We start from the raw sequence: 22,982 nt of genomic DNA, 5'->3' as shown, positions 1-22,982 counted from the left end.
CGTTTTCTTAAATAGAAAATATCTAGTTCATTTCCGACATCACGTTGACCTCGGAGACCAAGATTTTTCAACGAAGCAAGAAGATAAACTAAATGTATTCCTAATTGTATCCCAAATGCGTGTAACGTTATATAATTCTTTTGCCCAATGATCGATCGTACGGTTAAGGACGCCTGGAGTAAAAAAAATGTTAAACCGTTCATAAAAACGTGTTTTTATATTGTCCAGTTGGAAATGTCGTCACTTTATGAGAATATCATTGCTTAAAGTTCCGGAACAAGACCGGGAGAAAACAGAGTTTAATTTCTTTTTTATTTTCTGAATTTTTTAATAAACTTCTCGGTCGATTATTAATTTAATATAATTTATTTATATTTTGTTCCGACAGCACAGCTATGTCGTTCAAGTACCGACTGTTTTCGGCTTCGCGGCTTGCTAAGTTGGGATACTGACGTACGTTAAAACAAATTAATCATTGCTATTATTATTAATAGCACGAGAGAGCAGCTCGCACTAAACGGGCTGTTCGATTAATATTTAACAATACGATAAGCGTTCACTTAAGCCGAAAGAAAATTAATATTAATTTTTTGCGTGGGATATTTTTTTTTTCTACCTAACGTAATTTTTGAGATACTTAATAATTTAGTGTTTCCTCGAGTCGCTAATTATAAACCAAAAATTAATAAAAAAAAAAAAAATTTATAGAGAAAATTGATTCTTCGAGAACCAATAAAAGCGAGGCATATAATCTTTCTTTGTTCAGCTAGTCTCGAATTATTTTAATCCATGTCGCGAAAGCAACCCAGATGATATCGTAAGAAAGGAGCAGGCAATTTTTATTTCTACGTCCGTGTGAAGTACCGTTGCGAAAAAATCGAGTCGCGAGTTCAATCGTACCTTGTCGGCGGCGAGTCGCGCAACCAGGGCCTCTTTGAGCGGTCCCAGCCAGTGGTGGGCCCCGACGAAACGCTTGTTGAGCAGTTTCGTGTGCGGGGCTGCTTGGGCATAGACTGCCTCCAACTCGAGCACCACCATATCTTCGCCCCTGGCCACCCAATTTCCCTCCTCCCTCTGGAGCCGATCAGCCGGTCACGACGGCCGTCCCGCGGTGCATTGACATTTGTTGCGCACGCGACACAATTCTCTCGTCGTATTCTCGTGCACATAAGTCGTGTCGCACGATCCACGACGCCGTACCGTTAGGCGTCCCGCATGATTCCTTCCGGGAACTAACGCGCACTATACGCGAACCTGCCCGCGGTCGCGCGCCTCGTTACAAATCGCACCTATCACCATCACTTCTCCTCCGATCGAGAGGGAACAAAAAAAATCGCACTTTCGCCGAAAATAATTGACGAGGGTTCGCGGGGTGTCCTAACCTGACACATCAATGGCCCCACGTGTTTTCAAGATGTCTCCCTCCCCGTGCGACCAATGCAGCTGTACGTTGCACTGGCACTTTCAGAAATTCTTCGCGGTTCTCGTCATCAATCCGAGCGGAGTGGCTAAGCCGAAGATAATATCGAACGGGGTTATACCTTCGCGAGCCGTCGTCCGCCGCGATCTCTCTTATCCCGTCGCGCGAATCACTGTGTTCGGTCAGCACGGCGCGACCCGGTCACTCGCTCTGGAGAGAGAGAGGGGGAGGGGAGAGCGGAGGAGAGAGAGAGAGACAGCGGAAAAAGCAGACGACGTAGAGCCGGGGTGAAGACCGCGCGCGCTTGCAACGGTTACCGCGTAGAAAGGCAGCTGAGAACTGACTGCCTCCACTCTCAACGAGCCTCCACCAACGGCCCTCCTTCCTCGCTACCGCGGTCTGAGCTTTGAGTGACGCGAGACGACGCGAGGCGAGGCGAGGCGACGCGACGCCGGTATGTGACGCGTGCATCCCTCTCTCTCTCTCTCTCCTCTCTCTCTTTTTCTCTCGCGTGCGATCTGACACTCCACCGCCTTCCCTCCACTCTAGTCTCTCACTTCTATTCGCCCCCTCTCTGCAATCTTTCCCCCTTCCCTCTCGCGTACACGTACACGCTCTCTCTCTTTCTCAGGCGCTCCGCTTTCCCTCCCTCTTTCTCGCACGCACTCAGACTATTGTCTCGTCATCAGCTATCTCTGTCCCGTTTTCCGGCGCGCATCACCGTTCCTCCTTACTTTGCATCATGGTATATATGTCGTTTACACATGCACGTACATTCGTGTGTATGCACACCGCAAGGCACGGACTATTCGTCGCGCAACTCGCCGAGAGTACGAACCTGTCGGTCTCAGCTTCTTCACCCTCGACGCCCCCTCCCGCCACCCCTGCCCTTCTGGGACTTCTATACTCTTCAACAAGCAGTTACGACAAAGCCTAGAGCTTCCATTGTCTAATGTCCGATTTTGCTAGCTTTCTTGCTCTTTCATGTCGCCTGAACTCGCGTTTCAAGGGTACCGAGGATGGAGGAAGATAAAAAAAAAAAAGAAGAAAAAAGAAAAAAAAGAAAAAGAAAAAAAAAAGAACAAATTCTCGACTCCTCTTTTCGTGACCTAACCAAGATTATTCATACTCAATTTACCTTGAGTTTTGAAGAGCTGTGTCTCCAGAGAGATAGAGATACACTTCTTTACATTTAATTAAATTTATTAAAAATTTAGACATTAAAGATGTCTAAACGATTATAAAAAAAAAAAAGTCCTCGATCCCTATTTACTTGCCAACTGCACATTTATGATATACCGTTTCTCGACAAAGTAATATAAAAGAGAAACTCGTAATTTTGTAAGTATTTATCTTCCATTACGTTTTCGTTCTCCATTCATTTCTTTCTTTATCTCCCGATTTCCTCGCGTTTAAATACATTCAATATAAAATTAATTTACAAGAAATGCTAAATTAGAAAATATTTCTCTTGCCTAAGACACTAATTTTTTTTAAAGATATTAAAAAAAAATTTTTAGAACGCCGATTGAAAAATCCAAGTGCTGGCGAACATTTATTATAATTTTGATTTCAGACGACGCTAATGTGTTTGCAAATGTTAATATAAACCAGATAATTTGCATGATTAATATTATCTATTAATTAACACTTAACAGCTACAATTTATTTTCGCTATTGATGTGCCATTGGATATTTCTACAAAATGAACAACGATGAACAACGAGAGCTAACGAGTTGGAGGACAATCGAGTAATTATAGCACTCGGCACTCTTACAAAGCCGCCGCAATAATCGCGAACGCGAATCGTATCTCGCGTACAAGTATGGAAAACGATATACTTTTCCTTGATACATCTTCAATTGATAATTCTATGTAATTGCCCTAGTATAAATAATTTAAAATGATCGAAAAGAGTGGAGAAGCATCGTCCTTTAATTAGCAAAATTCATCGCATGATTACGCTAAATAATTAAAATTCCAGAGAGTGCCGTTCCGTATCGCGTCTCCGCGTAATTTTCAATATTGATAGACGTATCTCGAGACACCTCGGGGCCTTTCTCTCGCCTTCTTCATCGAGACGCGTTCTCATTTTCTTTTGGCTGCTTACAACTACCACCTCCCTAAAGTACCTTTGAGAAACGTACGTGCTTCACCCTGGCTATCTGTATTTACGAGGGTAAAACAAAGGGGCGCGTACCCGCGAGAGTTTCGCAAAATTCAAAAGAAGTCTGCTAACCCTTTCCTCGCCCCTTCTCATTCTCCGCGCCGGAGTTCGTGTCGCCGTAACGGAGATATCGGCAAGTAATTTTTGCGCTAAAAAATCAATAATTTTCCCGCGTGTGAAAACGATTCCCGAACATCATCGTGGAAAAAATCGACGGAAGACGATCGATCATCCTTCGACTACAACCATCGTCTCTCTTCCACTTTTCTATCTTCAACGGCGATTTCGCGATTCTCGTTTCAGCTACGTGCAGAAACGACATAATGCGATCTTGAACATTTGCACTTTGTAAAAAAATCGTTCGAGATGGAAGAGAAATTTAGCTCGCGAAAGGTTTTTCTCCTCGGATTATCAACAAAATCAAACGGACGGTAAATTCATGTTTTTTTTTTTTTAAAGTTCTCACATAAATTTTACGGTTCTCTCGTCGGTCATAATTTCAATAATGCCACGTATCGATCGTAACAAACTTGCAGAATCCTAAAGAACAAAGAGATGTAAAATGACAGTAGGGCGCAGAAAAGAGAGAGATGTAATGGCACGGTCTCATCCACCTCCTCACCCCTTTCTCTCTCTCTCTCTCTCTCTTGTCGATATATCTTGTCAGCCATACGCAACGGCCTATTGTCTCTGGAGAAATCCTCCCCTTTCCCTTGTGCGCGCGGCCTCATATACATTAATATAGCGATATAGTTGCAAGGTGGTGGACAGAGCCGCCATAAGCGGGCAAGAGCTATGACGTTATGAGAGAGAAGCAAAGGATTCTCACAGACGGTGGATGGAAAACTTTAAAAACTACGTGCTCTAAAAAAAAATGGAAATAAATAAAAGAAAAAAAAACGCGCAAAATGAAACGTAACGGAAACAAAACAGTAAAAAATTGTGTCTTAATACAGAAGAAATTGTAAAAGTAATTAAGAAAAAACTTTAGTTTTACATATGTAAAGTTAGAAAATATTTGTATATAATTGTATTGTATATAATAAATAAATATAATGAACTTTCTCTGTATATATTTCTTTACTATAAAATCCCTGCATCATTAATTAAAGTCGTAATTATTAAAAATTAAACCGCCCAAAAGGAAAAACGTGAGGGATTTAAATACACATCAAAGTGATACACGTAGACACAAAGAAAGCCTACTTCATTTTTCTACAGTTATTTATATTAAACAGCCCTTAATGGCGAATGGTATATCCTCGGTGGGAGGAATTCCAGAAGTTTTTTTGCAATTTCCCGCTGCTTTCTTCGCGGTGTTTTCAATTTCCCCAACTCTCGCCGATTTTCTCGCGGAAACTCCGATAAAGAACTCGGGGTATCGTTAGCGTGTATTGCGTTGCTGCGCCAGCAGGAAGAAGAAAAAAAAAAGAGAGAGACTACGAAGGGATGAGACGAGATGAAACGTAATGAGAAAGGAGAGCGAGATGCACGGAAATCAGGAAGGGAGAAAAGGGACGAGCAAAACGGGACGCCGCGGCTGGTCCCTATCGGTCGCAACTACTCCATACCGTATTATTTACACGTCGGCAACTTTGTGGCGATGTGCGCTGTCGACGAGGTACATTAACGTATAAATACGTTCACCCGCGAGAATACATCGCAAACGCGCGCCGCGTATAAGAGGCGCGGGACTGACGTACACGGAGCATTAAATTCATGATTTCTGAAAAGCAAGGCATTCGCGGCATCGGAGATACGACGGCCATCCAATACGCACTTGTCGGACTCGAGACCGAGGTGCGTCCATTAATTCTAAACTATCCCCGATGCTCGCACACGCGACTGCAAGATAAAAATGCACCGCCGACCTACCGAATTCTATTTAACAAAAACTATAAGCCTGCACTTCATTACTTTTTTTTTTTTTTATATAATATCTACTTTGAATTTATGACGCGAGACTACTCCGCATGTTTATTACATCTAAACTCCGTGGAACTACGATTTCGCGACAAGTCCTTCGATCGAGCGGCGAGACACGTCCGTGCTTTCCCTCGGAAACGAATTTCAAAACGGAAAAACCATCGTGGTCTTTTCTGCCGATGGATGACGAGCTATTCCAGCGGAATAAACGGCGACGTCGTGAGTTGAGAACCTCCGCGTTCCAAGGGATGATCAACACGCTAGTTCGCATGTTATATAGCGAAACGAGCGCTCCTCGTCCCTCCCTCGTGTTCCCGAGATGTCTCTTTTTCCCTCTTTCGTTCCCCTAGCTCTCGGTCGACCTCTCCCTTTCACATTCTTTCTCTCGGTTATATCGCTTCCAACCCTCGCGTGAAACACGGCCCGCAGCCGCCATTGCCTCCACCCTCCGGAGTCGCTTATTATAATAAAAAATTTCCACGTGAGCGCGGCTCGCGTATATAAATATACTTGGCGATCGCGCTTAACTTAAAGTGCCCGACTGCACCTACCTACCTACCCACCTATCTACCTACCTACCTACCCTAGCTACCTGTGCACATGCACCCGTGGCGTTGGCGTAATAAACATTCTTAGCTGGTACACGCAGCGGGAGTTTTAATCGCGCTCGGGAAAAAGGGACCGCCATAAAATAGTCGACCGATATTCGCCCGTCGCTTTCCCCTTTTCTCGTTCATTGACGGCGTTTGTATCAACAGCGTGTACAAATTTCACCGTATACGACAAACATCGAGGCCGTAAACTGAAATATTTTAAGGAGGAAGACAGTTTTCTAATCGTCAGACAAGCTATACGTAGATTTTTATTAATATTATTTTATAGAGAAAGCGTTAAAACGAAAGATCCGATTGGTTTGTGCTTTCTAAGACACGCGCAGCAATGAGTAATATTAAAAAAAAATAATAATTCGAACATTGGTTACCATGTAAATAACGAGGTTTAATTTGTATGTACTCCGCGTGCTTTTTATTTTAATTTTCGACGAAGCTGTCGAAGGATTAGCTCGCAAAGTCAATAACGTATGCGCTATGCGCCTTCGCGAGCCTGAAATTTTGCAGCGTGTCGAAAGGAGAAAGAAGTAGCGACGATACTTGATCACGATTCTCGGGTTCTTCATCTCTCACCGCCGAAGGCGGGACAAAAGGGGTCGCGACTGAGGAAGGGCTCAAGTGTCACCGCTCGAGTTGGTCTGCAGCCTAGATCTGACTCCGCGGCTGATTTGAGGTTTTAATTAGGATCCGACCGTGGGACAGGCGCACGCAGTTGTCTATGTTCCTTCGAGACTAATGGCACTTCCTTCCCGTTTGATTAATAACTCGCGCGAAAGCTGACGTTCTCGGATCTATGACGAGTTGCGTAACGATAATGAAGTTGTTATCACGCTCGCTAACGTTTCACTGTCGCTTCCCGAAATATGTCTCGAATAGAGACGCTAATTAAACTTTACTGATAAAATATACAGAGCACTTTGTGCCGGAATATAATATTAATTCTTATATTTTCTTGGGCTAATAATATGCGCAAGGGAGACCACCCATTTTTAACTGTGTACAACGATTCGAATAGATGAGTCATCGGTCGATTTTCTTTCGCGCAAAAGGCACCGCAGCGAGGTGATAAATTTCAATGAGATTCAACCTTGACCTTTAACCGTTAGTTTCGTCTATCATGAGGACACGGGGAACCACCGAACACGTTTTACAGCGTGATTATATTCCCGAATAATTATTTAAAAAACGGCCCGTTTAACATATTATATAAAAATGTTTGCTCATTTTATTTTAGACTAGAGATTACAGAGCGGGCGCGTCATTAGATTCGGACGTTAGATAATAATATTAATTTTTTTGAGATAGTTACAATTGAATGATCTACGGCTGATGGAGTTCGACATCCTTCCTTTCTTCCGCGGAGTACTCTGGATTATCCTGACGCGTTGTAGCATTTTAAATCACTTGACACTATATTACTCTGCTCCATTTTAATAATTACCATCACCGTTACTATTACTCGAGAGATAAACGATCGAAAGAATGACGATGGATTATCGCGGCGATTTTATCACGATTAAAATTAAAAAGCGCGACGAACGATCATGTGTTATATAAATTTGCACTCTCGATTTTCGTAGCGTTGCCGACTTTATCCGGGTTTTCACTCGAGTCGTCCTCGATCTCGACACGAGAAACTAGAAGTCACTTTTGATATTTCGATCGGTTCGCGTCGGTAGATTGAACGATGCCGAAAATTTGTAAATTGTCGAGCGGCGAATGAGACGCGATGTAAAATGTTTTCCGCGCACTTTATCTTCCGCAAGTTCCTAAAAAATCCCTGGCTCGAAACGGAACGAGAATACCGGCCGCGACGAAGAAGACGGGCGAGGTGTCGATCTCACGCTCCGACAATGGCGGTTACCGGAACCCGCTGAATGTCGCTGAAGATGACGAGTGACGCGGGGTTGGTAACACCGACCGCGCGGCGCAATTCAGGTCGGACGCTCCCTGCGCTCCGCCGGCTACGTAACCTAGCCGTTTCGAAAAACTTTTTCGACGCACGAAACGAACCACAGAACGATAAGTGGAATACAGAGTACCGAAAATGATCGTTCCTACCCGAGTCGAGGACGTCGACACTCATTCGTACGCGATACTTTCCTATCCGCGGTCAAAAATGCGCGAAATTGCGGAGCGATTAACAACACGTCAGCGCGCCCGCGACTCCGCAACTAGACTAAAATGGCAGTTAAAGATTTCGGCTCTTGGAGGAAAAGAGACAACCGCGTAAGTAAGTGAGACAGTCGATAGGTTCGATCATCAATTGACTGTTGTTCTTTTCGTATGGAGTTCTCGGAAGCGCCGAGCTCGACGCCGAGCTGAGTTGATTTGTTTACGTCTTTTTTATGCCTTCAACGGAGCTCGAGGTGTCTCCCCCTTGCACCCATCCCTTCCCCCCCCAAAAAAGCGTTTTTTCCCGATTCCGATATCAATCGTCACTCGCGAGCTCTTAAATCGTCGTCGTTATAAAACACGTTCCGATCATCGTCTATTACTCATACATATTTAAGTATCTTTAAAAAAAAAATTATATTATATACAGTAACATTTTTAAAGACTCCTCGAATGATATATTATAAATGAAACAAAGTATATATGCAGTGATTTAAAACCACCGGGAATCTACTTAATAACAAATTGCTTGGGACATTTCAAAACGAGAGTCCTGATACAAGAATGTCGGGACTATTTTATAAATGAGAAACTGTTATAAATCAGGAATGACAGGGCTAAGATTTTGCACGCCCATACGCTCTGTGAAATACATGTAGACATATTTACTTAGATACGTGCACACACATTATCAAAAAGTAAATGGCGCGCGCAGCTAAAATAGCATATGTCAAGAACATCCAAGTTTCCTCCAACGGTCTCCCTCTGCGAAGCGTAGCGAGGCTCAATATAGTCAACAAAGACCATCACAATAAAGCCTATACAGTTTGCTAGTCCCGTTTGATTATTAATAGAAAAGTTCGCGAAAGGAAAAAAAAAATTACACCACCACTTTCCAACTTGCATGTAACTCTTTGCCCACTTTTATTTTTCTATTCTATTTGATGTGATTTTGAAAAGTTTTCAAGTTCTATGTACTTTTTGTTTTATTTATTATTCCATAGCAGTCATACTGAGTTTGTCATTAAAAAAATTGTTTAATCTGATTTTAAATTTGTAATTAGCAATCCAAAAAACACATTGAAACAAAATTTCATAGAAAATTGTGATTAAAAATTACAATGAGTTACGAAATGCAAAGGAATAGATATAAAGGTTTTGCGTTTAATTGTCATGAAGGTAATCTCTTTCGAGTCATCTTAAAAGCAACGTACAGGTTCTTTTCACAATCAGACCTTCAACCCGGCCGTTCTACCTCACGGTCGACTTTCGTTGGCGAACTTACGCGTAAGTTTTCAAGCCGGCGACGAAGTGCCGCGACCCTGACGCATCGAAGCAGATGTTGGAAAAATGAAGAAACGCGCCTGTCTGACTTAGCAAAAATTACTGCGCACAACTCAAGGAATGCAATCCATCAACGACAGAAATTCTTGAATGTGTCAATGCAAGCCAAAAAACAAACACTACTCTAAGCACTCTATATAAGTAAAGAAAAAATGCGAAAAGAGATTTGGTGTTCGCGCAACATTAAAATAATAATTAATATAAATTAATTTTAAAGACTAATACATTTTACGTATTAAAAAAATAATAAAAGGTTTAAGTAAATTATAAGAACGTTCTAAAAATTGCACCTGCGTTACAACTTTAAAAAAAATATTTAAAAAAAACTATCGAATAGCGTGCAATTTCTCTCGCGAGAGAAAATTAAATATCGACTCGCTGATAAATCAATCGAAAACGGTATGAGGAAATGATGGCGTTTCTCGGTGCCTCTCCTTCGCGAACTCTATGTCAGAGTGAATCACTCACCGTGAAAAACGGCGAAAAGACGACGAAGGCACGAGGGAAAGGAAACCAGCTAGTTTGATCGTAGTCGAAGTATAGCCAGTTATGTTATGTAAGAACGCCAAAAATATCGCCGGATGAGTGACAAGCACTTGGCCTATTCGGCTGTATTCGTTGTTAGACAATTCAAAACGCACTAGACTATTACCGCAAAAGTGACGATATTTCTCTATCCGAACCGATTGTATAAATGGATAACTTACAGAATGAAAATTCGTTTCAACAAGAACGTGATTATTCTGTTTGCGGTAGAATTGAACATTAATAAATTTTTTCATAAATCTTAAAAAATATATAGATAATTAAACCAATCATTTATTGATGTGACCGGAATTATGCGTTCTCTGAAGAGCTCCCTGAAGAACAGACTAAAATACTGAATATAAAAAAAAAAAAAAACAAAAAAAGAATAAACGGACTGCAAAGCGACAAATAAAAATTGGCGAGCACCGAGCAAATGACATGCGAGAAGAGGGTCACGCGGGAAATCTACGATCGACGAAAGAAACCACGGAGGATGCGTTCAACGCTTCGAGATAGAATTTTCGAATTCCCGTTCCCGGACGGGAAATGCCGGAGAAATGATGTGCCCGGAAGATTGTAACCTTCGGGCGACGATACGAATTTTCATTGGTAAGAAAAGTCATTGCACTTTATGCTGAATGGGCAACGAGTCAACAACCCGTTCTATCTTCCCTCTCTTTCGCTCGTTCTATATGTTCACGTATGCGTTTACACCACATCTTTACGGTCCCTTCTTTCCTCCTGCCTCTCGTTCTCTCACCAAGAGGAAGAGGAAAAACGCGACAGAGAAACGGAAAAGAGAGAAGAATAAAAAGAGGAGGGAACAGGAGCGACAGAGGAGACGAGGGTGCAAGAGACGGTCTGGGAATCGCTTCATGCATCGAGGAGCACGAGCGCTCGCGTAATAACACGATCAGAAGGCGGGCGAGCACCAGCTCACGCGTGCACTTTTCGTGCGCCGACACGTATGATTCTCCCTTACGTCGTACACGCCAGTATTAGAAAGAAAGACACGGACGGGCGCATTAGAACCGTTTGTCAAAACGCAGTTTCTGTCCCAGTGTGAACGCGTCCTATTTTTATATGCACGGCACACGCAAAACATGCGACGGCGCGTCGCGAAAATCTCGACGCAGGAAGACGCGAAGGTCTCCTTTTTCTTTCTTTTTTTTTTTATCGAGCGGTATAATTCAAGGTCCGAAGCGCACGGTCTGACAATTGAAATTTGTGAGGTAATCTCTTTACTTCGCATTCACTTTACTTTTAAATTATGCAGAAAAATTAGCTGGTAATAATAACTAATTTCAGTTTTCGATTCTCAACGCGTGTCTCTTAGAATATGTTAAGTGCTTTGAATTCAACACGCGTTTAACATATTTATACATATAACATTCAACACATTATAAAAATAGTGAGTCAAGAATCGCATAGTTAAAAAAAAATTAAATTAAATAAACTATGCCAATAATCAGTCTTCACTCGTGGCATTAGATGTGTTTAACATTTACAAATCTAGACTTTCTAAAATATATTTGAGCGAGTACCAAAATGTCACTTTATAGATTCATATTAAAAAGTGTATTTTGATCACCTAATAAAATCGCAAGTATAGTTTAATGAACATTTTAAATTCCTAAATATTTTTCCCATATTTCAATAGCAAGTAAATGTTAGCGCGTAATTCTAAGTAAAAAACACACCGTGTGAATTTTACGCATCGACGGGAAGAAAGCAGAAAAAAAAATCGACTGTTTAACATACTCCTTTCTCATATTTTCTTTCAAATAATATCGGCAACATTTATTTGCGTTTTATTTTGCGCGACAACGGACGCATAAGTCTCTCTCCGTTTAATAGCGCCTAAAAAGAAATAAAAAGTAAAAAAAATAAGACGAGACTTACCTGGACGTCGAAATGTGTAGTAGCGTCTTGCGGCTGCGGGGGTCCTTGTTGCTGCTGCTGTTGTTGTTGTTGCGGTGGACCCTGCGGTGGCGGCGGGGCTTGCGTCCCGAAGAGTTGTGCTGCATGTGAGTGCGGATGTTGTAGATGATGAGTTGGTGGTGCTTGGTGATGCTGCAAATGGTGAGGTGCTGCTGGCGCGAACGCAGCCATGAAATGTTCCTCGCTACCGACAACGTCAATTCCAGGTTTTAGCAATACAACGCCGCCACCTCCGGCGCTCACGGCTAGAGTAGCGGCGGCATTCTTCTGAAATTCTTCTTCGCCTGGTGACGGCTGACGGCTTCCAGGTGTACGGCTGCAATAGAAATATTTATTAAATAAAGAATATGGCGTAGCTTAAATTAAAATGTATATAAAAATGTGATTAAACAATAGCTTCGTACATCCGTCTCAACTGTAATAAATCTAATCATAGCATGTCGAAGCCAGTCGAAACATGTCTTAAAAATTATAACTCTAAGAGTTAATTTTACATCTTTTTTTTTATTAAGAATTGAAAACTGCTGCAATAAATTCACGAACATTTAAGAGAAAAAAAAAACTAAACTTAAAATTTAATGTATATGCAATTACTTATCATGTCATGTAACAATGTGTTTTGCATAATACGATGCACGTAACAAAATGCAATCCGCACGTTAAATGATTAAGCAAGTTTTACTCATCCCATGAGAAAAGAAAGTATAACACTTAATAAACGTCAATGATAGTCTTTAACAGTAAGCTAATGTAATTATCACATAGATACACGCATAGTAATATTCGTATTGTTCATCATATTTTTTTTTAGTACAAAAAAAATACCTATATAAAATATATTACTTAATTTAATTAAATTTTTATTTAAATACGAAATATTTCTGCCTTTTTATAAAACAAAAACAAAATTATCGTCAAAAACTATCTTAAATTCCTCTTTCATTTCTTTTTATAACTATAATTTAGAGTAGTAAAATTTGAAATTATCCTCAAATTCTTCAAATTTTTTAACTTTTAATTTATTAACATTTGAATTAAACTAATTTAATTAAAAAAAAAAAAATATATATATATATATATATATAGGTGTAAATAAATAAATGCAAAGTGTGGTATAGATTATAACACGTCAATTTCGATTGCACTTCTATCTGCATAAATTGAAAAGCAGATATGCTGTTTGCTGTTCGGTGGCTAACGTATGTAACCCTAGTGTGATGTGCGTTAAATCTCACACGAAGGGCGTAGTGTACCGCGGAGCGCCGATCGCCTAAAGAAATCTGAGAGAAGAGTCACGTACGTTAGACGCCGTCGCCGCATCAAACACCTTATCTGCCTTTCGACGTACTATTAATGGCGCAATATTAAACTAAGAATCAAAAGATAAAACTCCACGTTCACGTTTAAAGAAAAATACGTAACATCTAAATTCATACTTAATATTGAACAGTTTTAAATAGTTTAATTAGCCAAAAGTAAAACTTACTTAAATCCTTTATCGTCATCTAATCCATTTTGAGATGCTAATCCATTACCCTGCGGTCCAGCATCATCTTTTGTGCTATCAAAAGGACTTGCTGAACCTTTCTCTTTTTCTTTTTTGTCTGCATCGGTATTCTATATATTAAAAAATCAAAATAAATAACAATGTAAATGCATATAACCACAAAAACTTAACTATTAAGAGTCAACGCTATTACATAGTACTCACCAATCTGAGAGAAACCATTCGTGGTTCCAAATCTTTTGGTGTAGTGGGACTTGATCCAAGAACGTATTCAACCATTTTAACTCCCAAACCACCTGTTTCGCTGTAAGAAAAAAAGTATATAAGTATATTATGTTTTTGGCTATCAAAATAACAAAATAAAAATTAATAAAAATACAAACCTGCTTCTAGGACTAAGCACTGTCCCAACTTCTGATGCTTGATGATGATATCCTGTTCCAACTCCCACACGTCTGCCCGTACCCATTGAAATTGGCTGTGATACTGCATGATCTGTAAAGAATAAATGTATGTTACATAATAAAGTTTACAGATTTTACTTGATTGTGCGATCAACGCAAACTGTTTTCTTTTCAAGAAAATAAAAATTATACGAGACAAGCTTAAAAAATTAATTCTTAATTTGGCCGACGTTGTTTAATCGATTAAATATGCTTTTAAAAAGCTCAGTTTTTCTCTCTCCCCTTCCTTCTAATCCATCCTTCAACGGAAGGTGATAGTAGCAGCCAGCGAACTGCGTATGTGTACCTACATGTTGTTCTTTTACTGCCGCATCAATCAATAAATGTGCGCGACGTAAAATACACGGCATTGCTTCATATCCTATGTTTCTTAACGAATGTATTGTCTTTTTTTTTTACAACAGTAACACGGATCTATAATCAATTAACATGTTCATTTAACCCAGTTCAACCTGCTACAAAATGACGATAAAATTTTCAGCGACATTATGAAACAAACGACAAATTAATTTTTATTAGATATTTTGTTGCACTCAGATCGTACCTGATGTTGTGCTCCAGGTAGAATCTCGCCACATGGTAGTCGGGTGGTCGCCCAGGTGAAGCAGGGTCCCACCACCTTTTACACCACCTTCGTCCTTGGATCCGCCTTCGTCGACACCCCAGAGCTTTTTTGTCGAGGGAGCGATCTGAAATACGAAACAAAAATAAGTTGTAAATTTTTAAAAGTCCGTAATCACAAAATAAAGTTTAGGTGTTTAATTAGTATCGCATTCCATTAACATTACAAAGAAAACAATTTTTAAAAAATATTTTCTCTGTTTAGAATTTATTTGTTTGATTCAAACAATGTAATATTACATTATATTAAACCGTATCTCTATTGATTAAATAAAGTACTTTGCTGCATTTGACGTTTTAAATTTTATTGCGCCGGCTAAAGAGTTAATTCGCAAGGTGGCCACGTGTGGAGCTTTCAATTTTCGAAACACGCAGGAGAGTGCCAGACAATCAGCGTATTAGAAGTCTGCTTCTCTCTCGATCTAGCCAGCGAGCAGACGGATTTACGCCGGTGTTGGTCCCGCCGCAGCTCGCACCGGCGCGGCCGTCCTCGCCCTCACCGACCCCTCAGCCCGCAGTCCCTTCGGGCTCCTCCTCGCCGTACTCCCACGTTCTCCTCGACGCGCCGTGGACGTCGTTAAACTGCCACGGGGCCACCGACCCCTCTCCCCAGTACCCTCGACCGCGGGTCACGGCCACTGTCCTCTAGTCTATCCGCGGGGAATCCGTCGCACGACTGGAGAACAAGTTTCGCGTTCTATGGGTCAATACGCACAGGATCGACCGTTCGTCACAAAAAATATGCGTAGTCTCGTTACATTTGCAAAAATTTTTTTCTGCGAAAGCGCGCACCTTTCAATGATACCTAATCACATTAAATTCAATCGAAACATTCTAAATCAATAGAGAGGAAGACATCAGTAAGGATTCAGGACTTGAAAGCGTGCTTCTAAAGACCGTATAAAAATAACATCCAGTCTCACGACGTCGAGATAAAAAAATGTCTATTGTGAGAATATACAAGTTGTGCAATTCGATCGACGAAAATAAACCGGACGCGTCATTTGCCTATGGATAAAGAAACGCCGAACTTTCTACCGTCCATGCCAGTCAATAAAAAGATCTATGAGCATTGAATTCGTGCTGATAATGAGTACGTGGACTCATCTCTCTTGCCGCCGAACTTCGCGACTCCAACACTCGACACAACCAACTATCGATTACCGATACTGTTACGCATAAAGTTCAATGACACGCGTCTATTCCACGAACATTTTCGCGCAAAGTACACACGGAAGCGATCTTGGTACACCGTATAAATTGTATAAAAATTTGCGATTAGAAAAAATAAAAAATTAGTGTAAACTGCCTTACGTTCCACAGTTCGAATTCTATCTACCCGAAATGTAAACGTTAAATCACGATGACTCACGATTCCTCTCGGCTTACTATTCCAGATAAAACGAGGAAATGATTGTAAAACAACGTAATCGGGGAGTAATACTGATCTTGTGTAATGCTTATCAGTCACAAGTTTCTCTTTTTGCGCGACGTAACAGCTGACTGCGTAACTATCAGTAACGACTGTCTATTCAACCTCCGTCAGTAACAAGCGGCTACGTCACAAGGAAAGTTCGTCTTTAAATACATTCATCTCTCCTTGTAACTTTTAACTAATTTCATATTCGTCCGCGGATTTATTTTCTCTTTAATCTCCGACAGGGATATCAAAATTTAGCTGCCTGATTTAAAATGCAGACGCAGGGCATTCAGCATTAATTACATTTACATTACGATACATACAATTTTTATCAGCAACATAAAAGACTAAAAAGTACTTAAAATAGAAGGCGCTAAAAATTTTGATATATATTAATGGCGGTAATTAAAAAATTAAAATTAAAAAAAAGGACAAATGTAAAAAAAATTAAGCTTATGTTTTATTCGCTTTTCTTTTTTTTTTCTTTTTTTTTTCGCGAAATTATTTACTGCTTCTTCGATGTACTTCTAAGGATCTAAAAAGAAACGTGTATATGAACAATTGAGTATTCGGTTTCTGGTGATTCATCCCATATGATTCATTGATTAGACGTTATCAATAATAAATTTGACATTTAGCCTTTAATGCACGACGATAGACGCCCGATTATAAATAACTAGAGCCAAACCGAGTCTACGTCCCGAGTGTAACGCGAAAGGAAAAAAGGAAGGCCGATACTCTCACCGATTGCCATTCATATCAACGCGCGCGATCAGCACAATATTAGCTGCTTTCCATTTACATTGGAACTTGGATAAATCTCACTTGCAACGTCAGTTTGTCTCTCCCCAACGTTTATTAAGGAAAGACAGATCGGCGTCGTGAGAATTATCTAAATTTTATAAACGGAAAGCAGTTAATATTCTTTTACGAGCAAATAATTATCAAACATACCGCAATAACGCAATGCGTATCGATGGAAAACTAACGGAAAGGAATAAAAAAAATAAAAGCGAAAAATAGGAGCGGATACAAGTCTGAAAATCGCACGAACATAACCTAAAAACGTTAACGGTAGGCGACGAGACTCGAAACGGTTAAAAAAATATAAATTAAAAAAAATTTTTTAAACTCGACTAAGTTACACTAAGCTAAGATGAGACAGACTAGACTAAATGAAACTAAAATGAACTAAGCTAGACTCCAGAGCCTAGGTTAGGTCAAGCCTGCGACGCGTCGCGACGCCCCGGGTGCGGTTTCCAAGTGTCAGGTCGCAGGTATTGCTCCGCGATACGACAACGTAACGCGAACGAACGAAGACAAGGCGATCACAAAAAAAAAAACGGTTATGAATACCATGTCCTCCACGGATCCCGTCAAGTCCTTCATGTCTAGCGTGGGGTAGAGAAACAGATTCCCCGGCGGTTTCATCCAGTTGCTTATGCTCTCGTCCGCTCCTTGACCGTAACCGACTCCAAAACTCTCCACCGTCTCCAAGGTCGCGGTAGTGGTGATAGCGGCAGCGTCGGTAGTGGTGATGGTGATGGTAGTGGTAGTGATGGCGGCGGCGTCGTCGGCGCGCTGTGTCACCTCCGAGAGATTCGCTGTTAGCCCCGTGGTAGAGCACAGACGGCGGCGCGTGGTACAGAGCCAAACTTGCGGACGACACGCGGCGGCACTTCCTCCTCCTCCACCGCCCCGCCGCGGTGCTTGACGTCGTCGTCGCTACGCGCACGATGCTGTTGTGCCCGGCGGATCGGCGGCCGGCAATCGATGGTGATACGACGGCGGCGTCGGCAACCCCCGTCGCGGCGCGCTCAGCGCCGAAGGAGGAGGCAGAGGCGGTGGCGGCGACCGACAGCGGCCACACGGACGAGCGGCTTGCACGGACACAAGGACGACGACGTCGGCGGCACGGCCACCCCACTCCTTCCCCGAAGTGTCTCGCGTTCTCGTCTCGTCGCTTCGATCCTCCGCGCGGTCGTCACTGATCCTTTCCTTTCTGTTTTTCTTTCCGCCTTGATTCTTTCCGTTTCTCTTTTATTTCTCTCTCTCTCTTTCTCTTTTCCTTCGTGTCCTCGTCGCGCGACAGACCAGAGCCACGCGTGCGAGCAACGTTACACCACCGGCGGGCAAACAATGCGGGATTGCGGGGCAAACGCGCGCGACACCGGGGGAGAGAAATGGAAAAAGAAGGAAAGAGAAAGAGAGAGAGAGAGAGAGGAAAAAAAAGTCAGTAGCACCTCGCGTATGCACTTAGAAAGGGCGACAGCAGCGAACAATGATAGATAGTCGAAGACGAAGGAGCGTGATGGAAAAGTGTCAGGAATCTTGGTGCCACGCGCGCCTTGCCCTTCGTCACTTCGACACTTCCTTTTTCTTCACTCCAGCGACGATCCCTCGTAACTTCTCTCCTTTCGCCGTTCCTCGCGCACTTTGCACACTCACTCGCGAGAACGTCTCGGCCGCGCCGTGCTTGTTTACAGAGGGAGCGAGCGCGATTTTTCTCGCGGCAAAACAATCCGTCGCGTCGTCCGTCCGAGAGCGCTCCTTTCTGTGCGGAAGTTCCAGGACGTACCATCCATCCGGGCGGATCCTCGACGAGCAATTTTTTTTTCGGATTAAATCTTACGTTCCTCACGGACTTGTGCCGCACACCGCGAATTCTCAATCGGGCCCTGCGCTCCGTCGAACGGATACTGCGGTCTGCGCGCTCCGAAACCGAAACAAAGAACGACGCTTCCGAGCGAAGCGCCCCCCGGTGGACGCGCCGCAGTCTCGCCTAGCAGAGAGTGCAAAACCGTGCACTCTTCCCCCCGCGGTGCGGATAAAACAACGCGCGACGAGGCGACGTTAATCCGATAGAATACGACGTATCTTACGTGAGATACGAATTATCTATCGCCACGCGATTAAATGTCAAAATGTATATGATCCGCTTGCGGCGTTCGTTACAGTCAGCATAGTCTCGGTCGAAAATGATTATTGAGAATGGGTTAAAAAAAAAACACATACATACACGTATACACGTATGTATAAAGTATGTGTTTTAAAATACATATGTAAAATATGAAGGATAAACGTTTAAAATCTATTTCTTATTTCTTTATAATCTCGTAAATTCAACGTGTATTCGAGTAAGATAAAAATAAAAATGAGAATTGTTTCATATATTCTTGCGCCTCAAGTAAATCAAGAGCATATTTATAGATTAAAGTGTTAAAAAAAAGTTGCTTACGTTTCTCGTATGTACACTTGTAAAAAGTAAAAAAAAAAAAAAAAAACGTAAATACAGAGTTTAAAAAAGATGCAGCAAAAAATTTTAAAACTTTCCTCTTTCATTTTAAATTATTTTTCTTTTACATTGAAATTACGAAATAAAATTATAAAGATAAATCACTGATGAACAATTAATTAATGCATAATAGCTATTATTATTACAATGTACGCGGTATTGTATCATTAATATATAAACAAATTTAAATTTCAATCACAAATAAATAATGTGCGTATAAATTATTTTAATTTAAATTTAAGAACTAAACAATTTCGCTTGATAAAAATTCTAAAATAATATTATATCCCCATAAGAAATCATGCATCATTATTGACTGATATTACTTTAATATTTCATTAAAATATTGTTGTCAATATAAATTCTATAAAAGTCCATCACTAATTTATTTTATACTGCATTAAATTCAATCACGGAAATTTCTAAATGTGTAGAAATGTAAAAAGACAATGTCTTTTATTTTTCATTTTAAGTTGCATTTAACTTCCAGACATTTTTATGATAATGTTATTATCGCTGTAAATTTAGATTTTATCGAATAAAAAATATAATTTGTTATGAAGTATAAAACATGTGACAGAAATTGTCGGAATGGATTTATTCTTAAGTCAACCGACTTGTTTTTATAATACTATTAAATAAAAACGATATATGCGCTTATGAACGAATTTCGATAGAAAACCAATTTTAATGGAAAGATTTAATATTACTGTACCATAAAGATAATTATCTCAATTATATATAAAACTCATTAGAGTTCACAATGCTGATTACTTTTATGGTTAACCAAGATAAATGCAACAATATATTTTTTAAATAAATATCACTTTTAACATTCTTAAGATATTTATCTAAAGATTTTTCCATTTTTATTAATCGTCTTAAACATTAACGGATCAAATTAAATCGTTGATTAAAAATCTATTTATTCTTTTGACACGAGTAAAAACAAATGGATGTTTATTATAAAAAAATATATATTACTCAAATCTCGAAATAAGAAATTAATTGCTTTAAATCTCAATTTACTTCATTTATTTATTTATTTTGCTGTTCTATAAGTCAATAATAATAAAAAATTTTTCAAATATATTTTAAACTTTCTATTTACAAAGTTGTATTATTTCTAATAAAGTTGATTGAATATTGGTACGAGTAACGAATTATATTTGTTTTCTATCGAACAAGATACGTGTCTTATGTCGAAAAAGTATGAATTTTTACTATGTAGAAAAGCTTACCTGTCCATTTCTAAATTGTTGCTGCTGCTGCTGTTGTTGCTGCTGTTGCTGTTGGTGATGAAAGAGAGCAACCTGTTGTTGGGCAGTCATCTGATTATTTAGATACACTAAGTGTTCCGCCCCAGGTGCACCGCTCTTGTAAGATAAACATAAAAGATTTTTAATATGCATAGAGGTATATAATATATAAAAGAAAAATTCTTTAAAAGTTTAAATTAGGTAATACTATTTAATTTTAAGCAAAATACTTAAATAAAAATTTATTACTTACTTTTAATTGCATAGGATGTATCTCATATGGTACATTGCTCAAGTGTACATTATTCATAGTTAATCCCAGTTGTTGAGATTGACTTTGTTGAGCTACACCAAGTTTAGTCATAGAATATTTCCATTTTTCTTGATTCTACAAAACAAATTGTTTCCATTGATTAATTTATTATCAATACATGAGCCATATATTTTTTATTACATCTAAAAAATTATAAAATGTGTTAATTTTATAACTCTTCTTATTTTTACAATGGATAGATTGTTAATCTCATTTACTTGCACTAATAATTTAATTAATTAATGTAATAAAACAACTAAATATTTTTATATTTAATCTTTGTCATTGCAGTGAAAATATTAATATACAAAAAATGTTTTCATGCATAGTCATACATACGTTATCAACAATAACGTCATCCGCTAATGCCCAAGCTCTTGGAGCCTGTTTAGCTTGGAAAGTTGACGATTGGGTGTTAAATTCTGGTTCTGTAGGTCGTTGAAACACATAACCAACCATGGCATCATCTTGAGTTCTACTCACTCCCATCTGATGCGTTTGACCAGGCTGGATACGAATGTTATCACCACCAGCCATAACTTGCCCGCACTGTTCAGTATCCTAATAATCCATACATCAATTACTAATAATATTATAAAATATTTCATGGAATATATAAATTACTCAAAATGTGACTATACTATTTCATATCATTATGTTTACAATATCTGCGATTGTTTCTACAAGATTTAATTGTTCTTATGCTTTTATACATCTTGTTAATTTGTACGTATATAATTTTTTAAATATTTGTTATTAGAATATTAGATAACATGTAAAATCTAAGTTCAAGTAGAAGCCACATGAGATTCCAATTATCTTTCTACTTGTACCTTTACCGAGACAAATTAATTTACTTAATTGGTCGACAACTTGCTCTAGTTTTCAATCGCTGGATATTGAAACAATTGAAAGTTTTTCTCCTGCCTCTAGTGTCTTTGATTTCAAAGACGATATCATGTACATCATTTTCACACGATCACCCGGTACTCGAGGTACTCGGCACATTCTTCTAGCGCGATTTACAGACTCAAGTTGTTCCCCAGCGACCGCACTTAGACACTCATGCTGACATTTGCAAACGCTCGTACTTTCGGCCGTCGAGGAGGTTATGGCGGCCCATCTCGTGCGCCGCGATAGTCGCGGTCGCGCACGAACGTCGCGGTCGGCGTGCTAAGAGACGCCGATTTGCTCGCGGGAAAGAGGCAGATAGAAAAACAGAAGTAAAAAAGCAATGGTGAAGCGAAGGCGCGGCGTATGTACCGTGGGTATGTGGCCGTTGGCGGAGGTGTGATGAAGCTGCATGGAGGATGCCGGCTCGCCCCCGGCGCCCCCGCTGCTCGCGCCGAGCCACTTCATGTCCTCGTGCTGCTAGGCCGCGCCGCTATCCCCCGGGCGAGCGCGCGGGTACGGCCGGACGTGCCAGGGACGCACCCCTTGCAAAGGTTAGCTTCTCGCGCACGGAGAGGAACCGGCGGCGTCTGGCGGTGTGCCGTCGAGGGTACCACTCGCTACGGCCGTCGCGCAAACATGTTCCGTGCGGTCGTTAACGCCGACGCATTCTCACCAACTGTTTCCACGACGACGATAGGGCCCGAGAGAGCGAGGACGACTGCGACGAAGGGTGACAATGACGACGACGGCAGCGACGGTGACGGTGACGAAGGCGGCGGTGGTGGCCGAGATCGTTGTTGCTTGCGGCAGCGACGGCGGCGGCGGCTGGCGGCGACGATGACGGCGACGACGGGGCGGCGTGCCGATGTCAGCCCGTGAGAGGCCGAAGATGCGTATTTACCGAGCTGCAGGCGAAAATCAGACAGTTACAGCAATGGCAGCTGCGTGCAGCTCCAGCGCGCTGCTGCCGGATTTTTGACAACACTGTGCAATGCCCGCTGTGCGCCGGATACGTAGCGAGGGGAAAGGGGCAAGAGTGGGTGGCTGAGGGGGTCGGGGGAAGGTAAAAGAGAGAGAGAGAAAGAGAGAGAACACAAAGGAAACCGTCGCGAACGCCGATGACCGCGGGATTATTCGCTAAAGCAACGGCGAGAGC

The 22,982-nt window shown here is 40.9% G+C and overlaps 1 protein-coding gene across 8 annotated transcripts in view; it reads right to left on the bottom strand.

The window, feature by feature from the left end:
* The window catches only part of Pum (pumilio), a 50,936-nt gene extending 28,205 nt beyond the window's left edge, over positions 1–22,731 (bottom strand). For 3 of the 8 annotated variants that reach the window (XM_070654507.1, XM_070654508.1, XM_070654509.1), the window contains exons 1-9: positions 22,196–22,731; positions 21,272–21,493; positions 20,873–21,007; positions 20,602–20,736; positions 14,569–14,713; positions 13,944–14,055; positions 13,765–13,864; positions 13,540–13,670; positions 12,015–12,369 (exon numbers count right to left, since the gene is read on the bottom strand). In XM_070654507.1, the coding sequence (XP_070510608.1) occupies positions 12,015–12,369; positions 13,540–13,670; positions 13,765–13,864; positions 13,944–14,055; positions 14,569–14,713; positions 20,602–20,736; positions 20,873–21,007; positions 21,272–21,493; positions 22,196–22,291 (1,431 nt within the window). In that variant the 5' untranslated portion in view covers positions 22,292–22,731. The remainder of the gene's footprint in view (positions 1–12,014; positions 12,370–13,539; positions 13,671–13,764; positions 13,865–13,943; positions 14,056–14,568; positions 14,714–20,601; positions 20,737–20,872; positions 21,008–21,271; positions 21,494–22,195) is intronic. The other 5 variants (XM_070654510.1, XM_070654511.1, XM_070654512.1 and 2 more) reach the window with 5 other exon arrangements.
* Positions 22,732–22,982: the final 251 nt, after the last annotated feature.

This window comes from Cardiocondyla obscurior, linkage group LG03 (genome assembly GCF_019399895.1).
Source record: "Cardiocondyla obscurior isolate alpha-2009 linkage group LG03, Cobs3.1, whole genome shotgun sequence".
Taxonomy (NCBI): Eukaryota; Metazoa; Arthropoda; class Insecta; order Hymenoptera; family Formicidae; genus Cardiocondyla; species Cardiocondyla obscurior.
Note: the sequence above shows the minus strand (reverse complement) of the source record. Positions and strands in the feature narration are given on the sequence as shown.